Below are 26021 nucleotides of genomic sequence, written 5' to 3'. Positions count from 1 at the left end.
TATTTTGTGTACTAGGCTCGTTCAGTTTCATAAAGAAAAACAGGTTTTCCAAATAAGCCAGGATTGTTTCAGTTAGTCTGATTTATTGTCAGCAGATTTGATTAAAAAATAAGTCAGACTAACTGAAATAAGCCTAGCTATTTGGTAAACTTGTTTTATGAAACACGCCCCTGATCTGAAACGAAAGGGAAATAGTTGAAAGTTAAGCAAGTTTGGGCAGCTTGAATCCTGGACCTACCATAGCTCTGTTTGTCATGCGCTTATCGTATCAACACGGACAAGTGTTATATTTAGACATCTGCTTCATATGATTTAATAGTGACTGACTGTACATGCAGTAACAGCAGCGAGCCGATCCTCGCGCTCTAGATTTGCGCAGTTTTGCTTCGCTTGTGAAATACACTCACGCCTGAACGGAAGGACACAGGAAATGAACGGATTGTTTATTTTGAAGAAAAGGCAGGAGGAACGACTTCCTCAAATAGGACGGTAATGTGTGTCTCTGGAGACACAGCGCGCGTAGTGCGCCTCAAGGTCTCCTGACTTTCTGCACTGAATTCACAAACCGTTTTGTATAATTGCATAACCGCTGGCGCAATCGAGATAAAACTGGACCACGTTGTAATATGTAGTGATGCGCGCTGCTTTAATGAATTGCAAGACGCTGGACGTCACAGCCTCGCGCCTCTCCGTGCCACAGGTGCGCACTAAACTTTGGTTATTCATTATTGATTAACTGTGGAAAGAAAAGGAGGACCGCGCAGAGGGACAATTACTCGCACTATGGAGATCATGTCCAATCAACCTACAGCAGAGACTGGTGGCGACCACACCGCTGGGGCTTCCATGTCTGCAGGCGTGGAGAGGGCTGATCTGACCAGCCCGAGTCCGGTGACCAAACAGAGGTCCCTGAGGGCGGTTTATGTGCTGAATGATGGACTGAAGGCAGTGGCCGCGAACAGCCCGGAATCCGGGGCGCTCCAGTGTCTCCAGCGCGCCTGCGACGCGGAGAGTGCCATATTAACCACAGTGACTTTCGGACGATTAGACTTTGGGGAGACAACAGTGCTTGATACATTTTATGATGCAGGTGAGTTAACGTGGCACTGCAAGGCTTCGATGCGCAGGAATCATTCCTGCAGCCCCACAGTTCTGCACGCGGGATGTCTCCTATTCTAGTTTTCAGACTGGACTGATGAGTTGAATCAGGTGTGTTGGATTAAGGGAGCGTCCAAAATGAGAATTTTGAGGGGTTTCCACTAATGGGCCAAGGATGGTAGCTACAGGATGTAGAAGAATAGAAACTAATCTGACATGTCATTATAGATTTAGGAGTTGTATCTGTAATTGAAATAATAATAAAAAATGGAAATACTTTGTTTCCAAAGAGAAACATGTAAGTAATGTAAATGATAGTTGGCAAAAAGATAGAGGATGAAAGAAACATAAATAAACAAAACAATACAGCAGTACTATATAGATTATAATTATAATATATAGATTATTTATATATGTAGGCTATAGATTACAATTATAATATATATATATATATATATAGATTAGGTAATATCATTGTTAGAAAAATATAAAAATACATTAAATTTATATTAAATTAATACATTAAAGAGTATAGCAGATCGGAAAACTAATGTTTATCTAAATGTATTACGCAAGATACATCTTGACAGGCTTAGGGTCATTGGGCTTTCCCATGGGAAGGTGTTACTATAGGGTTATGACAGTCTCTCTCAGTATAGGAATATCAGGAGTGCAAAAAAGGATATTCTGCCTCCAGCACATTCCTTTCCTGGAATTTATTTGCCAGGTCTAGTATGAAGATTCTTTCTCTCTCTCTCTTTCTCTCTCACGGGTGTGGCTGCACATGTTATTCTGAGTGATCAAAACACTCTTACATCTGAGCTTTGGGTGAAAAGGGCAACTTTTTAAAAGTTTGATCCTGTGCATTTTTGTGCATGCAGAATGTAGTTCACGTGCAGCACCTTTGCTGGAGAAGGAACTCTAGAGGACCAGAAAAAGAGAATTTTAGAGCAGTCTCAATTTTCGAAGCAGAAGTGAACAAAACCATTTAAAAATCCCCTTTACATACAGTAGCATTACACAGATCAGTTTCTTATTGCATTAACACCCCCCCCCCCACCTTTTCCTAATAGGACTGTGAGTCATGCATCAGCTCATGATTACATCAAGTCTGGTCTTGTATTTTGCGGCTTACACTCTTGCATGGCTTTCAAACCCATTTTCAGATGTTTGCGTAGTTTCCATAGAATAAGCAAAGATTGGGTTTAACTGGAAAAGAACAAATATGGCCATATGCAGTAGAACAAATATGGCGCTTATGACTACTTTAAACAGACAAATGGCTATTTAGGTTTTATATTATATGTTTAAATGGAAAGTCATAATAATAATAAAAAACATGTATAGAATTGAAAATGAATTGTTATTTCAGTGCAATGGTTGTCTCACATGCTTACTATGTCTCTGATTAATTGCAGACATTGCAGTTGTGGACATGAGCGATGTGTTTAGACAGCCCTCCTTATTTTATCACCTCGGTGTACGTGAAAGCTTTGACATGGCCAACAATGTCATCCTCTACCACGACATGGACCCTGACACGGCACAGTCACTTAAGGTGAGAGTTACAGTCTAAAACACACACACACACACATTTGTTTACCTAGATATCTAAAGAAAGACATATCATTGGCTTCTTTTGTTTATAAAGAGGGTTTGTGTTGTTTTCCAGATGTTCAGTGGTTTTGAGAAGGCCATTTGTAGGTTGACTTCCCTCAAAAATAAATAGCTCTGTCACCTTTTTTTTTTTTTGAGGGTGATAATGAGAAGTAATATTGATTTAATCAATATTGTGAGTTTGAGGCAGGACTAATTTTTTGTCCAAACAATGGAAGATAGATAGTGTGTTCGGGAAAGGGAAACCTGTTTGGTAATAATATTCATGCAATTCTGTTTAGTGCCGTTGATGAAAGTACAAGTAGTGCTTTACATTTAAATATTAAGGAATTAAAAAAAAAGAATTAATGAATTTATGCATTTAGCAGATGCTTTTATCCAAAGTGACTTACAGTCCATTCAGGCTACACATTTTTTTACCAGTATGTGTGTTCCCTGGGATTTGAACCCATGACCTTTTGTGCTCTTACAAAATGCTTTACCACTGAGCCACAGGAACACAAAAAGTACCTTATTTAAAGACCACTACAAAAAGAAGCGTTGTCTAATTTAGATAAATTCTAGCTAAAAAAAAATAAAATAAAAACTTAGAAAACTTAAAATAAAATAAAAAAGTTACTAAAAGACAAACTAAAAGAGGCTTAAGCCACATTCTTAGTACAAGTAGCACGCAACAACAAAGCGACACAATTCCATTAATTTAAATGGAGAGCTGGCTTTTTCCGGCGACATGTGCGACAGCGGCCATTGGCGACAAATGGTGTGTGTGCCCAACGACACAACAAATGTCTTTTTAAAGTTAAAGTATTAGGTCTTTTCTAGTTAAATTCTTTAACTTTATACAAATGAAGAGCGACTTTTGAGAGCGACAGCCAATAGAAAAAGAAGACAGACCTCTTGTGATTAATCTCCTCTCAGATCAGCAGTGACTATTGAGGTTGATTCTTGCAATCATCATTAATTTCTGGTTTTATGTACAGAATATTTATATAATTTAGTTTTTTGCCTCCAAAATGTTTGTATTTAGCAGAAACAGAACTGCTAGAGAATGCCCACTAGTGACCTCATCGCCAGCCCCTGGCAAAATGCAGAAACAAAAGTCAGCTTTAGAATGCAGCTTTAGTCTTATTTAACTCATTTCTAGGCAAAATATCTTTTTAATTATTTAAAATAAAAATTACTTAATTTTTGTAAATGCCATCACACAAATGCTAGCAAGGGTTGGTGGAAGGTTCTACTCTCCCTATAGGCTGTTACACTCACATTTGGTATTTCTGTCATCTGAACAAAGAAGCCGCCCGCTGCCAGGTCCTGATCTGCTATTCTCAGTTTAGTAGGGAGTTTATCTTTTCTGGGCACTGGACAGTAGAGCTGCCAGAACAACACAGTCTGTATTCGAGCTAAGGCATGCAGTCAGTCCCAGAACAGCTGCACATGGCCACGTTTCCACAGAGACATTGGAAGGCATGTGTTCTAGCATACTGAGATGATGACAATAACGCATGGGGAGGAGTGTCACGCGATCTGCTTGTGTATTGTAAATGTTCTGGGATGCTGATATGTCCAACTGATTTAGTCAGGTCTCATTCACTGCATCACATGGCCATCAGTCATGAAATGAATGTAATAAATGGCATGATGGCAAAACTTTTCCAGGTGGTTTGGTACTTGCATAATACTCTGAAATAAAGTAATATGCCTGTATTTGTTTTTTGGGGGGGAGTTGAATAATTATTTGTTTTCTTTTTTCTTGCATAGGACATGGTGACACAGAAAAACACAGTAAGTATCAAAACACTACTTGCAAGTCTTGCAAGATGAAGTTTGAGGACAGGTTGGCATCTGTTGTTGGTGTGCCAAAAACTGTATACATGAGACTATTTTTGACCATTTTTATGATATATGTTTACATGCCTTTCTGTGCCTTAAAATATATACAACACTTACATAGTGAGCAGATCATTTCCTGAACTCTCCTTCATGCACATACACTAAACTGTGAGTGGACTCGAGGTTCTGGTGGCTCACTGTATCCCAGTCCCATATGTATTGCTGATTCTGATGAACTCAGAAGGGTTCTCAAGGTGTCATGGTACTTTGAGTTAGTGGGTGTTAGTTGTCTTGATAAAGGAGGGGGTCATTGAGTGATAGTCTTTAAATAAACCTCTTATATTGAACAGCTGCTGAGAAAAAGATGACCTTGATGGCATTTTATAACTGTGTGATTCATTAAAATTTCCCAGAAACAAGCAAAAGATGGATCTGTGTTAACTTCTATAACATTGGTTATGTGAACAGAAAGGAAATTATATGTTTGCCTTTATTCTTTTGGAATTATTCAGGCTTTTCTCCTAATTCTTTACATTTTTCTCAGCCTTAAGGAATAGTTACCCAAAACTTCTGTCATTGTACACTCAATCTCATATATCAAACTTGATACTACTTTCTTTGTTCTGCAGGTCACTGTTTTCTATCCAGTAACAATGGGTACTGAATATTTTTAGAGCTTCAGAAAGCATGTAAAAGAACCATTGAGCGCTATTTTCAAAGTCTTCTGGGGTCATATGATAGCTTTGTGTGAGGAACAGGGTGAAATTGAAATCTGTATCTGTCATAATGTTAACTTTCAACTGTTGACCACTTCAGTTCATGAGTGAATCATTCAGACAAATGAACTGGATTACATGGACATCAAGGAAAGCTAGGGCGATTTTCATTAAATTATTATTAATTATTGCTTAAGTATACAGTACCAGTCCAAAGTTTTTGAACAGTAAGTTTTTAAAGAAGTCTCTTCCGCTCACCAAGCCTGCATTTATTTGATACAAAGTACAGCAAAAACAGTAATATTTTGAAATATTTGTACTATTTAAATATATTTGATTTACTATTTGAATATATTTAAATATGTAATTTATTCCTGCGATTCCAAAGCATCAGTCACATGATCCTTGAGAAATAATTATAATATTCTGATTTGTTGTTGAAGAAACATTTTTAGAATTATTAATTTGTTAATAGATAATAACATTATAAATGACTTTTACATCACTTTTATTCTCAACTGTTTTAAATAATGATAATAATAATAATTTAAAAAATGTTTCTTGAACAACAAATCAGCATATTGCATACTGGTAGTGTATATCAGTTCCACGCACCAGTACTTTACATATATATACTATTTTAATATTTTGAATTAGCTTTTGTATTAGAATTTTAGTATATTCTATAGTATATAGTATATTCTTTTTCTATGGTTCTCTTTTTCTCTTTTCCTTTCTTTCTCTCTTATTTTGTCTGTTACCTGGAGTAGGCTGCAAGGCCAGTTAAAATAGGGTTCCCATGGGTCCAGTTGCCTCCCGAGTACAGGGGCTCCGGCCTAAGAAACAAAGTATGTAGATATAGCAGGCATGCTAGTGCATGCTGGGAAAATCCAATATGCATGTACTGGAATGAGAGTGACTGACCACTGATGTCTGTTATTGTCTGACTCACTTCCTTTCAGTCTGGCTGACATGTTGAGGAATTAAAAGATTTGAACCAAAGAAATGTGGTTCCTTTTAAATGATTAATCATTACCATAAGTGAATCCAAAGACTTTAGGTGCCTGCATAGTTAAATCACAGATTTGTTATGATCTTTTTTTTTTTTTTTTTTTTTTTTTTTGAGGATCTTGAATATCCTCTGTATGTGTTTATGTAAAATAACAGTAGATTAAATAGATATACTTTATACATATAAACCATCCTGCTTTAGCTGATTAGAGGTGCCTAGCATGATAGTGTATGATGACCGTTTGACTTGAAAGAGGCTTTAGGTGACCCCTTACATTTGACGCGTTGATGTGGCATAGTGCTAAGATGTGCTTTGGCCACCTCCTCCATTTCACTCTGGATTTCTGGGACAGTACATGGTCACAAAGGTGTTAACAAGATTTCCTTGGCACTTTGAATTCCTTAGACGCCAGCTGCTGAATACACGATCACTAACACATAGACAGTCTGTACTTTTACACAGTGTTGCAGAGAGTCATGTATTATATGACATGACTAAGAATCTGTTTATCTTTTGTAGGCCTCCAGCGGGAATTACTATTTCATCCCGTACTTGATGACACCCAGCAATGAGTACTTGTGCTGTGAGAACGTGGCCCAGCGGAGAGCATCAGAGTACATGCAACCCAACTGGGACAACCTTCTTGGACCTCTGTGTGTCCCATTGGTGGACCGCTTTGTCAACTTGCTCAAAGACATTCATGTCACGTCTTGGTATGACAGCTGGCTTTATGATAACTTTTGACAGGATGCCCATTCTCAGACGATCCTTTACAGAGTTGCGTAACGGTGTCACGCCATATTTAGTTTAACATATCAACAACCGTCTTCCAGTTTTTGACTGATAAACAATATTATATGAATGATTAATATTAACTCCTTTTTTTACATAACAACAATAATGCAGTGGAATTCTGTATCTTGTGTTGAACATTGCATCATAGATCTAAATAGGTGTGCAATGATCCTCGTCGTCCCTGGAGTAGTGAAATGGGACTCAATCCAAATAGGATGTAGTGCTCATATTATATCATCAAGACAAACACGCACAAGTGCATGCAAGATTTATTAGGAACTTCAATAACACTTAAAAATGACAGGGTGTCCTTTCACCTGGAGCTCAGATATCAGAAGTCTAGAGCATCCTTGTAGATACTAGTGCCAAGATTTGCACATGCTGTGACAGTACAAACTAGTTTCAGATTTGGACTATTAGTATGAAGTCTGACCCACTTTGCCGCTGGCCAAGAACATGTAAAGCGACCAGCCAGAGTTTGTTTTGTTGTTGCATGGTGTTTCGATGCATCACATGGTCAGTGAATTTCAGAGGTCTGTGAGAACCCCGTTTTGAAGTTGATACTACCTACAAATTTATCCACGAACACTAAATCCCATCTTCCCTGACAGTGCTTCATATAAAGACACTCTACTGAACGACATCCGAAAAGCTCGAGATAAATACCAGGGTGAGGAGCTGGCCAAGGAGCTTTCGCGTATCAAACTCCGCATCGACAACACTGAGGTTCTGACTCAGGACATTGTTATTAACCTGCTTTTCTCCTACAGAGATATACAGGTATATACTACTGTATGAAACAGAGCGTGTCTAAAAATTAAAGACTTTGTTGTTGTTGGCTTTAATAATCTATGGTGTGTGTTTTCAGGACTATGATGCTATGGTTAAATTGGTACAGACCATCGAGATGTTGCCCACCTGTGACTTGGCCGACCAGCCCATGATTCAGTTCCACTACGCTTTTGCGCTCAATAGGTGACCACAAATCTGCATTGTGTGGTATATTTTCCTATTCATATGATTGGCAAACAGACATTCATCCTTTCCAGCCCTTTGATCTCAGGAACAAATGCATTTCTGTTTGCGTGTGTGAACACAGGCGAAACAGCCCTGGAGATCGAGAGCAGGCGTTGCGCGTGATGCTGCAGGTTCTTCAGTCATGTGAGCACCCTGCACCTGACATGTTCTGCTTGTGTGGCCGCATCTATAAGGACATCTTCCTCGACTCTGACTGCAAGGACACCAAGAACAGGGACAACGCCATCCAGTGGTGAGTGAGTTAAATGAGCTTCTTGAAGCTCACGATTTCAATATGTTTAAAGGTGATATCTGTTTTTCAATTAAAAGGATAGTTCACCCAAAAATGATCATTCTGTCATTAATTACTCAAACCTCATGTAGTTCCAAACCTGTAAGACCTTTGTTCATTTTCAGAACACAAATTGAGATATTTTTTCTGGAATCCAAAAGCCTTCTGACCCTGCATAGACAGCAACACAACTGACATGTTTAAGGCCCATAAAGTTAGTAAGGACATCATTATAATAGTCCATATCACATCAAAAATATCTTAATTTGTGTTCATCAAGTAAATGCATCAAATGTATCAAGAACACCTAAGTAGGTGAACCCAGAATACCCTAGCATCTGCTTTAAAAAAATACCCTAAATACTCTAGAAGCCACATTTAATGTGCTAAAATACCCAGAACAACACTGATGCATTAAAAGTGCTAAAATCACCCAGAACACCGTAGGAGCCACATTACATGTGCACAAAACACCCAGAACACCCTATCAACAACATTAACAAACAACATGTGCTATGCTGAAACACCCTAAACAACCAAGCAGTTGCAATAATGCACTAAAGTCACCCAGAACACTCTAGTAGATGCATTACATGTGCTAAAAACACACTATCAACCAACTTAAATGTGTTATAACACCCAGAGCATACTAGCATCACATTAAAAACGTAATTTTGTATTTATGCATGTATGTTGTAGGTATAGAAAAGGCTTTGAGTTGCAGCCCACTCTCTATTCAGGCATTAATCTGGCAGTGCTGCTTATAGTGGCCGGACAGCAGTTTGAGACTTCCATAGAACTCCGGAAGATCGGTGAGGAGGAACACACTTACTATTTCCTGTTTCTCTCAGAACATTCACTTCATTAACGACAAGTTCCACCTTCTCACGCTATCATTCTCTCTCAGGTGTGAGGTTGAACAGTCTGCTTGGCCGCAAAGGCAGTCTGGAGAAGATGAATAACTACTGGGACGTGGGGCAGTTCTTTACTGTCAGCATGCTGGCCAATGACATCCCAAAAGCTGTGCAGGCTGCAGAGAAACTCTTCAAACTCAAACCACCCATATGGTACATATACAATAAACCATTTACAGATATACTGTTCATGTTAACTATAAGAAATAGAGTTGGAGCAGCTCACATTCATTTCATCTTTCAGGTACCTGCGATCAGTCGTCCAAAACCTTCAGCTGATTCAGCATTTTAAGAAGCAGAACACTGAGCATTCTCCTCAAAGAGAGAGACTCAACTTCTGGATGGACATTATCGTGGAGGCTACACAAGGAACCACCAACGGCCTGCGTTTTCCGGTAGTACACCACCTCACATGAGTATCTCATCTAGGAACACACCTGTATTGACTGAACAGCACTTCATGGACCTTATTACTTCTTCATCTATGCAGGTGTTGATTCTGGAGCCAACAAAAGTGTACCAGCCCTCGTATGTGTCCATTAACAGTGAAGCTGAGGAGAAGAATGTTTCTATATGGCATGTGTCGCCTGCTGAGACGGTCAGTGGTTTATTTGAAGCCATGTTTGCTGTAAAATGTTGTTTTGTGTAGATAATATCATTTTCCTAACTGACATGGTTGCAGAAGGGAATACATGAGTGGAACTTCACTGCCTCATCCATCAAAGGCATTAGGTGAGATTGAGATCATTCTCTCTGTCTCTACCTTTCAGTTTCTTTTTCTTTCTTTTTTATAGTCCTGAAACAATATTTAAATTATCCTTATTTTAGGGTTAGGTCAAGGGCTTAAAAACATTCCTTCTCAACCTACAGTGTCATTTCTCACTGATTCATGGGTAATTAAATGTTTTAATTTTTTAATTTTGGAGGGTTAGTTCTTTCTGTTTGACAGGAATGTTGCTCAAGTATAAACAAACGGTGCTTAAGTAGGAACTAGTTCGACTTGTTATACTTGGCAGTTACTTGGCAAAAACAATAGAGATGCACAATATTGGTATCATTGGTTATCCGTTTTTTTTTTGGGGGGGGGGTTGTTTTTTTCATATTGGTCGATACCAAAGACTATAGAACAGTTTTAAATGGGTAAAAATGCAACGCTCAATATGGCCGCTATATTGTATGAAGTCCCTAAGCAAAAGAGCCAATCGCTAATCAGTAAAGTCAGCACGCCATTGCAATTGCTGTTAGAAGTCGTGTTTGCAATAGAAATCTGAGATGTACGCATAGGACAGAAAATTATTTCTCACCTGAAAAATAAGCTTTTTATAACGCTATTTGAGCAAAATATGCAACATTTATAATACAGATGTTGTCAGATTTCATTCATGATTTCAAATATGAGATTTAATCGTAAGCTTGGCTAACAGTTTTGAAGAATTTGATTTAATGCTCACTGTAGTGTCGTTACAGTTAATTAATCTTTTAACACATTTTTTTATATTTTCTAATTAAAAAAAGCTGAATTAAAATAGGAATACATATTGTTGATTATAATATGATGATGGTTCAGTTTAGAATAGCATTTTATATATATATTTATATATACATTTAAATGTAAATGATTCATGATCTCAGAGATCTTTTCTACTGTCTAGCATCTCAAAGTTCGATGAGCGCTGCTGCTTCCTTTATGTCCATGATAACTCCGACGACTTCCAGATCTACTTCTCCACTGAGGACCAGTGTGGCAGGTTAGTTTCCTTAAGTTAATCGGTTAGCTTTCAAGCTGTGGTGCTCATGTAGGTAACCGATGTCTGGATGGTTGTCAATTATCTGAAGGTTCTGCTCCATGGTGAAGGAGTTGATCACGGACGGATCAGGAAATGCTGTCGAGCTGGAGGGGGAGGGAGAAGGAGATACCCTGGAGGTAAGAGCTTCAGAAACTTGCCAATAGTTTGTTTTAGTTGGATTTGTGAGGCTTGGTGTACTTAATTCCTGAATTGTTTTGCAGTACGAGTACGACTACAATGAGAATGGCGACAGGGTGGTTCTGGGTAGGGGAACTTATGGAGTGGTCTATGCAGGGAGAGACCTGAGTAACCAGGTGCGCATTGCCATCAAAGAGATCCCAGAGAGAGACAGCAGGTGAGATACATCTGAAAAGCAGACAGGCATGGATGTTCACCTGCATATGTTGTATTTTGGATGCAGGTGTTGTTATTTGTAAGGCTTCATAAAAGGATAGTTCACACAAAGTTGAAAGTTATTTTACTGACCCTCATGTCGTGCATAAACGGTATCGTTTTTCTTCAGTGAAACATAAAATATATTTTAGAAAATGCTTGTGTTTTATTTTTGTCCGTACAATGAAGATAATTGTGCTACAATGCTGTTTGTCAAAATTATTTTATTTGCAACATGAGATTGAGTGAGACTGAGAATGTTCGTTTTTGTGTGAACTATCTTTTTAACAGTTAAATTCATCTTTTTAAAATGTATATTGCAATTATATTAGATTGTGACTTTTTTTTTTTTGGAGCAAGCTGATTCCACCTGAAATTGGATATTTGACCATTAAAATAAATAAATAAATAGATTGTGTGGGACTTAATTCTGTTTGACAGATGGTAGATTTTAGTCGGGTTTTCACATGTTGTAACACATTGTTACTGTAAAATAAAACTATCAACAACAAAAAAAAATGGAAAGAGCTTAAATAAAATATAAATGTGAGATGAAAAATAACATTTGAACTGTTGCCTTGCCAGATAACTGACACTAAATGAGAAAGTATTATAAAAATGTAAATAAATGAAAGCTTAATCAAACTATTAAAACAATTCCGAATTACTTAGACCAATTACTAAAATGTAAACTAAAATATGATCACATGAAAATTAAAGCTAATTCGAAATATGACTAAAATACTATAATAATATTTAAAAAATACTCAAATAATTCTGATGCATTCAGGTATTCCCAACCACTGCATGAGGAAATAGCCCTCCACAAATACCTGAAACACAGGAACATTGTTCAGTACCTGGGCTCGGTGTCTGAGGATGGATATATTAAGATCTTCATGGAACAAGTCCCTGGAGGTACATGTGTGGTTTCTGAAAGACGAACATCAAGTAAAACTTTTCTACTTTAAATTTGATTTGTTCTTCATATTCATCATATTTCCTCTACAGGGAGTCTATCGGCGTTGTTACGTTCAAAGTGGGGTCCTCTGAAAGAAGCCACAATAATCTTCTATACTCGGCAGATCTTAGAAGGACTTCGTTATTTGCATGAGAACCAAATCGTTCATCGGGACATCAAGGTAACTATGACAAATCCTTTGCTTCTATATTTGGGCGCCCTCAAAAATTTGGATGTTCATTGACCGCTCATCTTTCCACAGGGAGACAACGTCTTAGTCAACACCTACAGTGGAGTGTTGAAAATCTCTGACTTTGGCACATCCAAGAGGCTGGCTGGAGTCAATCCCTGCACAGAGACGTTCACTGGTATGTATACTATATATATGCTGGTATATATACTTCACTTTTTGTTGTGTTGTTAATTGCAAAATGCAACCCTCCGTTCCATTTGACCCGTGCTGTGTGTCATGCATCATACATCCTGGTGCTCTTGCTTGGTCAGGGTTTTAGGTTTAGGCCCCGTCCACACGGAGACGGAGCTTACCCCAATCCGATCTTTTTTCCTCGTCTCAAGAATTATCCGCGTCCACACGAAACCGCAAAATGATGTAGTATACATGCCAGACCAGTATGTGGCGCTGTAATTCTGCCACAGAGATACACTAAAAACAGAGAAGAAGACTTGGACTATGCTCATAAACCTTGCGCGTGGTACACAAACGAACATGGAACAATACATTTATTAATCTGTTTTAATGTTAGTTAAAGGGGGGGTGAAATGCTCATTTTCACTCAATATCCTGTTAATCTTGAGTACCTATAGAGTAGTACTGCATCCTTCATATCTCCAAAAAGTCTTTAGTTTTATTATATTTATAAGAGAAAAACAGTCTGTGCCGATTTTTTTCGGAAAAACACGAGCCGCTGGAGGCGTGACCTGTGGGCGGAGCTAAAGAATCACGAGCGCGAGTAGGCTTTTGCGTTGAGAGCGTTTGGAAGCTGTGACATTACCGTGACAGCAACGACTACAGCAGGACGTCTCTATGTGGTATGTATTGAAACTGTATATATTTGTTTAGCGGTTTTGGAAAATGACTAAGTTCCACTTTATGTCATCTTTTTTTTTCTTTAAAGGTGTACAAGGTTTACTTGATGTGCTTACGCGCCGATAGCTAAGTTAACAACACAGAGATATTTGAAGCAGTTTTACTCACCGCCTGCAGTTCCAACACACGATCGTGACCCTTTTTCGTTGGGATTGCATTATCCTTAAGAAATAAACGATGGCTTTTTTAACCTACCTCCAAATTTATTTTAAGATATTGTTTATTCACACTGGTCTATGCATTTAATGTTTGTCTATCTGGAACTTTTATTTTTCATGTGCTGTACATTTTAAGATGTACTAGGTGTTGATAAATCACATGCAAAGAATGTAAAGAGCTAATGTCAGGACTCTCAGACCTGCTCCTGGAGGGCCAGTGTCCTGCAAAGTTTAGCTACCCTGAATAACACACCTGAGCTAAGCAAGGTCTTCAGGATCAGTAGCAATGTCCAAGCAAGTGTGTTGGAACTGAACTCTGCAAAACATGGTTCTCCAGGTTAAGAAATGGGTTTAAATCTATAAATAAATTTGTACAGTTTTGTGTCTGTGTAGCAGATCCCTTTCTGCACATAACGAATTCCACACAGCAGACAACAGGATGGCTTCAGAACAGCTGAATTTATTGACCCGCCCTGGAAACATATGGGACAATTCGATCAATATTTTTCGTTGCGCAAACCTCTTCCCACATCACACACAACATTAAGTAGAAAGAGCGAGAGAAAATAAGTGCGTCTTTCCTCGTCAACGTCCATCCGCAAACTGAGGATGACATAACTCAACTGTATACATAATTAACATAGCAGATACATTATTGTGCAAATAATACATTACTTTTGTTAAAGGAAAAATAAAGTGATAAAATGGCTGGATGTGTATATATTCTTCAAACATATCAATAGTAACACATAAGAATAATGTTGTTTTTCCTTTTACAAATTGACAACCAAATATTCCCTCAAAACATCAGGCACATCCACATTATACTCTATAGAACTGCAAAACCAGTGTAATAGATGGATGTAACACGATATAATGTATTACAGAATCTGAGAAATAAATATACAATATCTGCTCAAAAGCACAATCCACATATACATTATAAACCCGAATTACAAAAATTAGATCACGTTATACTGGTTAAATTGAAGAACTGAACATACCTGGAAACATATGGGACCACGATATGGGAACTTGAACTCATGACACCATAAGCTAGGTTGTGCTAAACGACAATGCACTAACCACAAAGATATTAAATGCATTATATATATATATATATATATATATATATATATATATATATATATATATATATATATATATATATATATATATATATATATATATATATATATATATATATATATATATATAGCCGCCTTTATATATAGCCGCCTTTATATTTTTTTAATTTTTAAAACCTTTTCAAAATGACAAAATTGGCCATACATTAGTGTGAACTGGTTCACCTCTCCAGGGGTTGGATAACTCTTATTTCCTGACACAAAATAGACCTGCGTTCCTTCCAGTGTAGTGAGTGATTATGAGTCCTGGTCACTGGTAACATGATAATGTCTTCTGTGGGGGAGTAATTAGATTAGCATAGCGTCTGAGACAGGAGTGTGTTTGTGTTTCATTAGCGACTGCTGGAGCGTCAGAGCAGGTGCGCTCATCTATCCTCATCCTCGCCTTCCACTCTCATCATAATCACTTCTGCACTTCTCTCCTTGATTTTTTTATTTGATTTTGTTTAACATCCTGTCACAGCACATTCTTATCTCATGAAGTTCTGCTTTTCCCCTGTAAATCTCTGTCCAGGCACGTTACAGTATATGGCCCCTGAGATCATCGATAAAGGGCCTCGAGGTTACGGGGCACCTGCTGATATCTGGTCCCTGGGTTGTACTATTATAGAGATGGCAACAGGCAAACCTCCTTTCCATGAGCTGGGAGAACCACAGGCTGCCATGTTTAAGGTATAAATATTTGTATTCAAAAATATGAAGTAGTCTGTTTACATAGATTTTGATTTGATTAAAAGCAGAAAGTAGATTTGTAAGTAATAATTAGAAAAAATGTGTGTGTGTGTGTGTGTGTGTGTGTGTGTGTGTGTGTGTGTGTGTGTGTGTGTGTGTGTGTAATTTATTTATTTATTAATTTTATGTAAATTAAAATGTATATTTACAAAGGAAAATAAAACAGAAAAATTGGGGTTTGTTTCAAATATGGACAATAACAAATCAAAAAAGTGATATAATCAATTTAATAAATGTTATCTTTTTATTTAGGTCTTTACATAAGAATATGTAGTTGACTCATGAGCTCATGTAGATAATTTTGCTTTATAATCTAGTTTTTTTTTTTCAGAAGATTTATATTTTATGCAAATACAGAAGATAATCAACCAAGAGAATAACAAAACTGTATTAATAAAAATTACATATTATTAATATGAACATCACAGTATGTTTTTAAAATACAGATTCAATGGTTTTTGATTACTTGTAAAATATTGTATTTTTCATATTTTTGATAGACTATTAATCAAAATCATCTCCTCCATTGGTCTCTGTTGTCTTTGTACCAGGTGGGCATGTTTAAGATCCATCCGGAGATCCCAGAGTCTCTTTCGTCAGAGGCCAAATCCTTCATCCTTTCCTGCTTTGAGCCTGACCCAAGTAAACGAGCGATGGCCGGGGACCTGCTCAAGGATCCATTCCTGCGTCAAAACATCAAAGGCAAAAAGAACAAGATCGCTTTCAAACCCTCAGGTAATGTCGAACATGCTTTCTGCAGCTGTGATAATACTGCGACCCGGGGTGACCCTTCTGGTCACATCCATGGTGTGTAAAGCATTGTGAAAGAGCACATAGAACATTTTTTCGCAGGCAAACATGCAGAGCTGCCAAACCCCCCATAGCCCAGCATGCCTGCATCTCGCCGCTGTCTGGGATACTCATAACAGGCCCGAACTGCCCTCAGCCGGCCTCTCGCAGTCCAGATTGAACTTACACAAGAGATGGGTAGGAACAACAGGACTTGGGAAAGGGGAGGAGACAGAGGACAATATGGGGGCTCACACCACCTTCACAAATGGTTTCCACCCAGCCGAACATGTCAGCTATATCCCGCTGCCCATGAAACGCATTCTCAGGGTGTGGTGTTTCACACAAACACGTGCTCTGCTTTCTCAGAAAATGCTCAGTGTTTCTCTTTGACACTGACACAGAAGTGAGCTAGTTAGCTGCCTACTGCTATCCACACCCTCGTTTAACCGCATAAGTGACTGATTTAAAAACCTTTTTTGGTTTTAAATTAAATACAAGTTAAACGTATGGTCACAGTAAGACTTTTTTATGTTTCTGAAAGAACCCTCTTATGTTCAGCAAGGCTAAAAAGGCATGCTATTGTGAATTTAATGTTTATTTTATTTTTGTATATTTAATAATGTTATTTTTTTAACTGAAAACCGGAAGGCACTTGATCCTTCAGAAATCTTGTTGATTTGCTGCTCAAATAGCTGTGCTGTGATAATTATAATTATTATTATTATTATTTTACAGGATTCTTTGATGAATAGAAATTTCAAAAGAACAGCATTTTTAAAAAAAAAACATATAAATCTTTGGTAACATTTTAAATGCATTTAATGGAACTTGTGATCAATTGAATGCCTACTCACTGAATAAAAGTATTAATTTATTTCAAAATAATAATAATAATTACTGACCCTGAACTTTTGAACAGTAGTGTATAATTAACATTCATTTTGAATTTCTTTTTTCAGGTTATTGCAATGCTTTCTTTCACAGAAAATTGAATTTCTGCAAAAGGATGCATGTAATTCTGCATTTAAATTTGGTTACGTTTCCTCTTCGGAGGAGGCTTCGGAGCAAAGAAAGAACTTTGTAAACCTGGTGTCTTTCCAGTTTTGCCCAAATATTAATAACTCAATATCTCCTTCTCCCTTAATGCCACCCAATCGGCTGCTTTGGCTTGGATTCTCTGTGTAACAGTATGGCAAGGTTTGTATCCCTCATCTATGTTCTAGGCCTATGTGTTTTTATCTATCATTGGTGTTTTGCTGGTTACTGGTGATTGTGTTGAGTTAACTGTATGCTCTTTGTGCACTCTGATTGGTTCATCGTGTCATTTTTTTTATTTATTCTCTTCTGTTTTGCTTTCTCTTCTCTGTGGTTTAATATTAATTCAGTTACAATGTTTTAACTTATCTTGGAAGCTTTTTGAAAGAGTCTATTTAATTACTGTGGGTAACATTTTACATTAAGGTACCATTAGATCATGTTAGTAATGCATTAACTAAAGTTACAATATTTATTCATCTTTGTTAAGACTTTGTAAAAGTCTTTTTCATTGTTTGTTTCATAATTTACTAATGTAGTTGACAAATATTAACAAATCAAACCTTATTGTAAAATGTTGCCATATTGTGTTAATATTATTGTGCTATTATATATTGTGATGGAAATATTTAGTGTATTAAATGTAATTGGAGCTGTCAATTATAAGCTTTTAATTTTTTAATAAATCCACTTAATCAGTTAATCTCATATCAATAATATATCAATATTATCTGATTTAAAACCCATTTATTGTTGCATTTATTTTTTCTTAGCATCACAAAATGTGACTTTAGAAGTGAATATGTTGTTGGTTTTAATTCCATAGCATTGAGCGTAGGTCATTGGCCTGTAGGGGGCATGATTTATTTATTATTTCTAAAATATAACACTTGACTCTTGCACTCAAAAAATTAACCCTTTATTATATTATATTATTATTAACTTAAGGGGAAAAAATAAAAGCCAAAATCTGTCTGAATGAATGTCTTAGAGTGCATATGTGTGTAAACACACGTGACCATGCATTGTTTGTGTTTTCCTCCCTTTAGACTACATTCGCAGTGTTTCATTGCCAGTCCAGCTGCAGACGGAGGCCACAGGGAGCAGCAGCAGTGAACCGGGCTCCGTGTCTCCAGACTGCGACTCCAAACAAGACGTGTTCTTCGAGAAGAGAAAACGCTGTAGTTCAGAGAACTTCATCAAGCCACCCAACTCAAACTTCCTCAGGTGAGCTCAGAAGATGAGCACTAAGGTGAACACAGAGCCACAGGCGTCCTCAAACCGGTCCAGACGAGTTTAGGTTATGCGCTGGTCAGCGAAAGCTGTAAGTGTGTATATGTATGGGCCTATGTGAGCGTTGGATTAGCGTCTGGAATGTTAATGATGTGACTGTGTTTACGGAACTCGAGTATCCGCGGCCGCTTCAGCTCTCAGACCAACAGTAAATCAACTTCCTGGCAATGAAGTGCTGAGGTCTGTCCTGACAGCTAGCAGACTCCTTGGAAACACTGTTTAATTAACGCACTGGAATGAGGAGACAGGTGTGCAGCGCCGTGGTTTCTGGGCAGGTGTATGTAATGAGATAATGCCTTTTACAGCAGGTACTCTCTGGTTGCTCATAAAATAATCTCATGAACACTTTATGGACCACTTCTTCACCTCGGTTTCAACGCGCACACACACCAAATCACAGAGCTGTCACACATTAACCACGTTTCCTCTTTCCTCTAACGAAATCATGATTTTTAATCACCACTCCAGATGTATTTATACTTTGGCTTCTAAAGATAACATTGACATTTAAGATGAATTAAATGTTTAACATGGTTAAATTCAATTCGTTAATTTGCCTAAACTGACATTTAAAGCTGTCAGAAATCACCTATGAGTGAAACACACGGTTAATAAAACCACCTTTCTGTTTTAATTATTATTATTATTATAAAAATAAAAAAAATCTTTATTTTTATTTTATTTTAGATTATTTTTGGTTGACAGAGAGAGATTAATTGTGATTTTATTTTATTTTATTATTATCGATAGCACTGGAATAATGGCATCAGGAATAAAATTTTAATTATTATTTAATATATTAAATGTTTTATTTATTTAAAAAATGTCATTTTATATTGAAATATTATTATTAAATATACATTTTATTTATTGCATTATTGATTAAATAAATGCAGCCTTAGCGAGCGTAAGAGGCTTCTCTCAGAAACACTGAAAAAATCCTACCGACTCTAAACTTTTGAACAGTATTGTACTGTACATAATGTTACATCTGTTAGATTCATATAAAATGTGTTTTTCAGTGTTCCTGATGAGAGTCCTACAGCAGAAGACCGCAGTTCTCCAGCCTCTTCTGAGAACAGCGACTCTGGCCTCTTCCTGCTGAAGAAAGACAGTGAAAGACGCGCCATACTCTACAAGGTCCTCAATGAGGACCAGGATAAAGTGACCTCCAACCTCATGGAGAACCACATCCAGGTGTGTATCCCTGTGTGTTTGACTGTGTGTGTATATGGTATGTCGGAATCACACACTCAGAACTCTGTTCTTGTCTTTTAGGGTCAGGAGGAGCTGAAGTTGTCAGTGGACCATATCAAACAGATCATCTGCATCTTACGGGACTTTATACGATGCCCTGAGCGACGTGTCATGGCAACAACCATCTCCAAACTTAAACTTGACCTAGACTTCGACAGCACATCAATCAACCAAATCCAGCTGGTTCTGTTTGGTTTCCAGGACTCTGTGAGTGGAGTGCAGTGCAGTATAAATATATTGTTTTCTAATGCTACTTTGAACAGCATGCACATTTTCCTACCCAGGCATGAGACACTATTGATAAAATCCTTTTTAGGCTGCAGTATATACTTTTAGATTCTTAAAGACAAATGTAACACATATAGTACCTTTCAAAAGTTTGGGTTCAGTATGATTTGTGTTTGTGTTTGAGTGTAAAAATTCAGCTATCACTGTCATTTTAAAATACCGTATTTTTCGGACTATAAGTCGCACCTGAGTATAAGTCGCATCAGTCCAAAAATATGTCATGATGAGGAAAAAAACATATATAAGTCGCACTGGACTATGTGGCATTTATTTAGAAACAAGAGAAAACATTACCGTCTACAGCTGCGAGAGGGCGCTCTGTAATGCTCAGTGTGAACTACAGGAGCAGTGAGCAGCATAGAGCGCCCTCTCGTGGCTGTAGACGGTAATGTTTTCTCTTGGTTAATTTCTCTTAGTTAATTTCTCTCGGTTCATGTCAAATTAATTTTGATAAATAAGTCGCACCTGACTATAAGTCACAGGACCAGCCAAACTATGAAAAAATGTGCGACTTATAGTCCGGAAAATACGGTAAATTCATTAAAAAATATATTCCAATGGAAAACTGTTATTTCCCATTTAAATATTTTTTTTACAAAATTTTATATTTTTTACTATATTTCGATAAAAAATTTAGTCTTTGTAAATGTAAGAAGTCCTTTAAAAACATTTCAAAATCTATGTTACTTCCCCCTTTTTAATTAATCTAATTAATTAAATTATTTTTATAGAATGATTTTTAATGAACCATGCACACATCCACTAAGAAAGACTTTTATATTATTTATTCAACTTATTACATTTTTGCTAATCTGATTTATTCCGTTTTTATTTTACAGCTATTTATTTTTCGGCATCCTGACATATTTGGCTTTTATTTATTATATTATATTGTATCTTCAGTTTATTTTATAGTCAAATATTGAAGAAATCTGATTCAAGAAGCTACATGATTGTACATTTTATTAGTGCCTCTTTCTTGTGCTGTCTCAGTGTATCATTGTCTTCCTCCTGTGGTTTAGTTTGAGAGTGATGAGATTAGTTTTCTTCTTTCATCACTGTTTTTTGCAGGTAAATAAAGTGTTGAGGAACCACCACATTAAACCACACTGGATGTTTGCTATGGACAACATCATCCGACGGGCTGTACAAGCAGCTGTTACCATTTTAATTCCAGGTGTGTATGTGGGAAAGTGGGACAAAAACAGAGAAAACAGAAAACGTGTTGTTCTGATGCTTTTGCACCTGTCTCTCTTCTAGAGCTCCAGACACATTTCGGGCCTGCATCGGAAAGTGAAGGTGCAGATAAGGATGCAGATGAAGTAGATGAAGAGGATGATGGGGACTTTGGATCAGTGGCGCGTACGACGCAGGAAGATCAAGCCCTCACATCTGGAGTCAGCACCCTCAGTTCAGTCATATCCCATGAGGCTCAGCGGCCACAGCACCCACTGGGAGCCCAGCTTGGCCACCTCAAACAGGAAACCAGCAGGTACACACTCTGATTCCATAAAAAAAAAAAAAAACACTCACCGTTATTCTGTTTAAGACAGTTAAATATAAACAGTATACAACATACGCTTCTGCCACCCCCTCCAATGGTGAGTGAATGGGGAAAAATACTCAAAATATTGACACACTTGTAAATATTTGTTCCCGTTGTAGATCTGCACTTAACATAATTTCCTACAAATATACACAACAGTTCAACAGCTAAATTTTATGTTTTCGAACGAAGTCTCGGAAAGCTCACCAAGGTTGCATTTACTTAATCAACAATGCAATAAAAAAAAACAGTATTATTCTGAAATTTTATAAGGATTTATTATAAGCTTTTTCTATGTTATTCCTTTATGGAGTTTTATGATGTTTTTTAAATGTGTTCTGTCATTTCTTGTTGGATTTAGTCAGTGAAATGTGATCTTAGATGACTAGAATGTGTTCATAATGCTTGAATAGTTTGCGGGAGAGTGTCTCAGTGTTAATGTTGCCACTTCAGGCTGCTTGAAGAACTGGTACAGAAGGAGAGAGACTATCAGCAGGTTCTGAGACAGACTCTCCAACAGCGGGTACACGACATCGAGCTTATCAAGATCAGACATCAGCCTGCTGCAGGTTAGTTTTGCAACTGAATCACACACATGGATTGATTTAGACTCGGTTATAAGCCATTTACTCTTGTCTTTATTTACAATGAAATCATAGTATGCATGTGCTAAGGTAAAAGGGAATGTGTCAACTCACCTCTATCTGTTTTCCAGTATCCTTTTGTGACCTCTAGAGTTGTTTACAACCAGTTTATAGTACAAAGCAAATACAAGTTCTGTTAAAAGAAAACTAGTGAGTCGCCGTGCTGTCTGCTGCCTACACAGGCAACTTTCTAAATAATACAGAACCCAATAAGTGACTGATTTCAAATGTGGATGCAAGTCTTAAAATGCAGATTTTGACATCTGTGCATTAATGTTCATACATCTTTCCCTTCGCACTCAACAGAGACATCATCAACCCCCTCTATATTTCACATTGCCACCCATCCAGAACCTGACAAGAAGCTGACTGACTGGCTGAAGGAGCAGGGTGCCGACTCTGAGACCATAGATAAGGTGAAACATATCAATCTCCATAAACACTGCCCGTATTGTCTTGCAAGATGACTCACCATTTGAAAGTTCCATAAATAAATAAATAAATGGATGCTTCATGCCAAGTCCTTGTGGTTTCTGTCTGTGTTTGACAGTTTGTTGAAGAAGATTTTACGCTCAGCAATATTCTTTGCGATGTTACCCAAGAAGACCTGCGCTGCCTGAGGCTAAGGTGAGGACTTTATTTGTACTGTAAATGTTTGTCCTTTGTATAAAGCAGCCCTAATTATTTAGTCACCTAGTCCAACCTTACAATGTAATAAGTATAATAATATTAAATATAATAAATGACTATACATTACAGCTCATAGGTTTGGGATGGGTAAGATGTGTTTTTGAAAGCCCTGTGAAATATTTATTTATACGTTGACAACTGATATTGCTTAATATTTTAGTGTTCCTGTAGCTCAGCTGGTAGAGCATTGCGCAAGGTTGTGGGTTCGATTTCCCGTGAACACATGATAGGTAAAAATTGACAGCCTGAATGCACTGTAAGTCGCTTTGGATAAAAGCGTCTGCTAAATGCATAAATCTAAATTAAAAATTTAGTGAAAACCATGATTATTTAATGAATAGAACATTTAAAAAACAACATTTATTCGAACTTTCTTAACATTATACAATCCTTTACTGGGACTTTTAATCAGTTTAATGCATCCTTGCTGAATAAAAGTTTCAATTTCCTTAAAAAGAAAATCTTACAGACCCCAAACTTTAGATTTTTATTTATTTATTTACTTAAAACTTTTATTAGTGCACATTATAAAATTTTAACCCCAAATCATTAGTCAGGAAATTCGCAAGAATAAAGTACTAAGCAGCTTTTGCATTTGTTTTTCTTTAAATGATTACGCTGTGTGGGTAAACATGCCCTCTACTTTTTAGACATTTAAGACTAAAAATTGATGGCTTTAGTTAATGAGTAGTTGAAAACTGTCTCCCAGTTAGTTGGAGTTTAATGTGAGACCAAATATTCTTTATAGGGTTCAAATCTGGATTCCAGCCAAGCAAAAACATGATTCCAATGGCCTTCTCAAGCCACTCATGGTTGTCTTCGCAGTGTAGACAGGAGCGTTTTCTTTTTGAAAAATAACATCTGATTGTTCATCTTTAGACAACTTCTCATTTGTGGGAATCACACCATTCTGAAATATTCTTTCATACTCCAAAGCATCATCCTCCATGCTTCACTAAATATATTCACTATTGTATTTCTCACCAGATCTTCAGACACCGCTCTGCTGCATTGCATAACCTAAATCCACCGAGCTACTCTGAATCAAACTTCCTGTATTCTGATGAAAACTTTGTTCCGTCTTCGATAGACAGCAATGGCTTTTTAAGGAATGCATTTGATTAATTCTTGCTGACTTCCTTTAAAGTTTTTTGTGTTAAGACCATTAGAAGCTTAGTGTTCAGACATTATGGGCTAGGCACTTTTTTCCCAGGATTGAACCCTTGTAGTTACTCGTTGTCTCTTAGAAAAAAGTCTGCAATTAATGAAACTATTTAATTTATTTCCCACTATAGGGGAGGATCGCTATGTCGCATCTGGAAAGCCATTCAGAGACACCGTAACAAAGGGCTTAGAAAGGAAAAAAATGACGAGGGAAATTCAGAAGGATGAGAAGCAGCAGGAAGTTGACCGACACCTGAGCCAGCAAAATACATCCCTATAATGAGAAACCCTTACTGGCCCGAACCTTGTAATTATGTCACGCTCTGCCCCAGTTGAACATGTTTACTTGTCCTTCTGCTATGATGTAATGTTTTTGTGCTAATTTTAGTGTATGTTTTCGACCTCTCCAAGTTTTACATCTCATTTCCATTTGATTTCAAAAGGGAAAGCCATGAGGATGTAAACGGCTCTGTTTGGGAAATTCTGCACTTTCCACTGTTTACACTGCCAGGTAGCAATGGTAGTACCTTTGGAATGGGCCTAAGACGGCAGAGCAAACGGTATTACCTGCTTAATGTACTGTAGGTAGACTTCAGATCATGCCATTTTAAATTATAGAAAGTCTATCTAAGTTTCTGTTTGTTTAATCTTAACCAATCTTGAAAATGTGTTATTCATATTACGTTTTTTGAGGGACAGTCTGGACGAAATGACCTCAGACCTTTTGGACCAGGGCTAAGAAGCCTCTTTAGATGTATTTTGATAAGTTTAGATGTATTTACCCCAGTATGTAGATAAATAAACATAAACTAGTCATAACAGTTGCTACTTGAGTTGCACTCAGTACATGTACTTCAAGAGTTGCTCGACTATCATTTTTTTTATAAAGATGTGCAAGACTAGTCTTGCTAAAAGCAAACTATTTGGTTTTTTTAAAACTGCCAGCCACATTCCACAAACATGTATCCTCTTTCTTAAGAATGCAGTGGCCTATTGTGTTAGAAGCAGTTCAAATTCAGGTTCATGTTGCATTTCTACAGTCTGTTACAGATCTACATTATGAGCTGAAGATAGAATGGATCAAAGCACCGGAAGTGCTGGTCCCACGTTCACAGATTCTTACAGTAGGCTATATATATGTTTGTTGTTTTTTGTCTAACATTTCAGACGCCGTGTTTGAATGTTTATGCATTGTACGGGTTGATCTAATATGGGAAAGATAGCATTCTAGGCACCAATGATCCATCTCTGAGACATTTTAATTATTTATCTGCTGTCTGTACCAAAAGTGATGGGACGATGAAAGATGTCTTTCTCTGACTTTTGACTTAAATGATTTGTAAACTGGATTTTCAGGCTGTGTTTAAGACAAATTGCCAACTTGTTTCTCTGAATTGCAAAACACTTCGGGTGAATGAAGTTCAGACATGCAAAAGACTCTCGCTCCTGAGCTTCTGTAATGGCTGAAACAATTTGTTTTCCCCATAAAACTTCACATGGCAGTTATTCATTAAAACAAGTCATCTGCATCCAAATATCTGACATAGTTTAAGCGATGGAAAATGTTGCAATCGCTGGGAACGTTGTCAAGATGAAAAAAACGTATACGTTTTAAATCAGTAACGATTGTGAATGAAATGGAAATGTAATATTTTATAAGGACTTAAATACTGTTACTGTAACATTTCCTGTTCTGTATCATGTAAAGGCAAGTGTTTTCTGTCAATTTTCAAA

General features: G+C 37.2%; 1 protein-coding gene and 1 long non-coding RNA gene across 3 annotated transcripts; one reads left to right on the top strand and one right to left on the bottom strand.

The window, feature by feature from the left end:
* The first annotated feature begins 34 nt into the window (after positions 1-34).
* map3k15 (mitogen-activated protein kinase kinase kinase 15) lies at positions 35-26021 on the top strand. 2 transcript variants are annotated; one of them, XM_052595473.1, is made up of 30 exons: positions 35-1090; positions 2517-2656; positions 4474-4497; positions 6032-6109; positions 6793-6986; positions 7680-7848; positions 7937-8043; positions 8168-8338; positions 9077-9189; positions 9285-9444; positions 9536-9686; positions 9782-9889; positions 9974-10023; positions 10944-11039; positions 11128-11215; positions 11300-11433; positions 12262-12389; positions 12483-12613; positions 12695-12800; positions 15361-15518; positions 16130-16313; positions 18455-18632; positions 19721-19895; positions 19977-20162; positions 21315-21420; positions 21504-21735; positions 22243-22358; positions 22740-22849; positions 22984-23060; positions 24419-26021. In XM_052595473.1, exons 1-30 carry the CDS (start codon positions 784-786, stop codon positions 24513-24515), a joined length of 4074 nt encoding a protein of 1357 aa, XP_052451433.1. In that variant the 5' UTR covers positions 35-783; the 3' UTR covers positions 24516-26021. The 2 variants fall into 2 exon arrangements, with proteins under 2 accessions (XP_052451433.1, XP_052451434.1); XM_052595474.1 differs by lacking the exon at positions 6032-6109 and having other exon boundaries at positions 41-1090.
* On the bottom strand, positions 15785-21626 carry LOC128012898 (uncharacterized). The gene is made up of 2 exons (XR_008183206.1): positions 21489-21626; positions 15785-16261 (listed from the first exon to the last, which is right to left on the bottom strand). It is a non-coding gene; the product is annotated as an uncharacterized LOC128012898 (long non-coding RNA).

This window comes from Carassius gibelio, chromosome B24 (assembly GCF_023724105.1).
Source record: "Carassius gibelio isolate Cgi1373 ecotype wild population from Czech Republic chromosome B24, carGib1.2-hapl.c, whole genome shotgun sequence".
Taxonomy (NCBI): domain Eukaryota; kingdom Metazoa; phylum Chordata; class Actinopteri; order Cypriniformes; family Cyprinidae; genus Carassius; species Carassius gibelio.
This window is presented reverse-complemented; position numbering and strand designations above follow the sequence as displayed.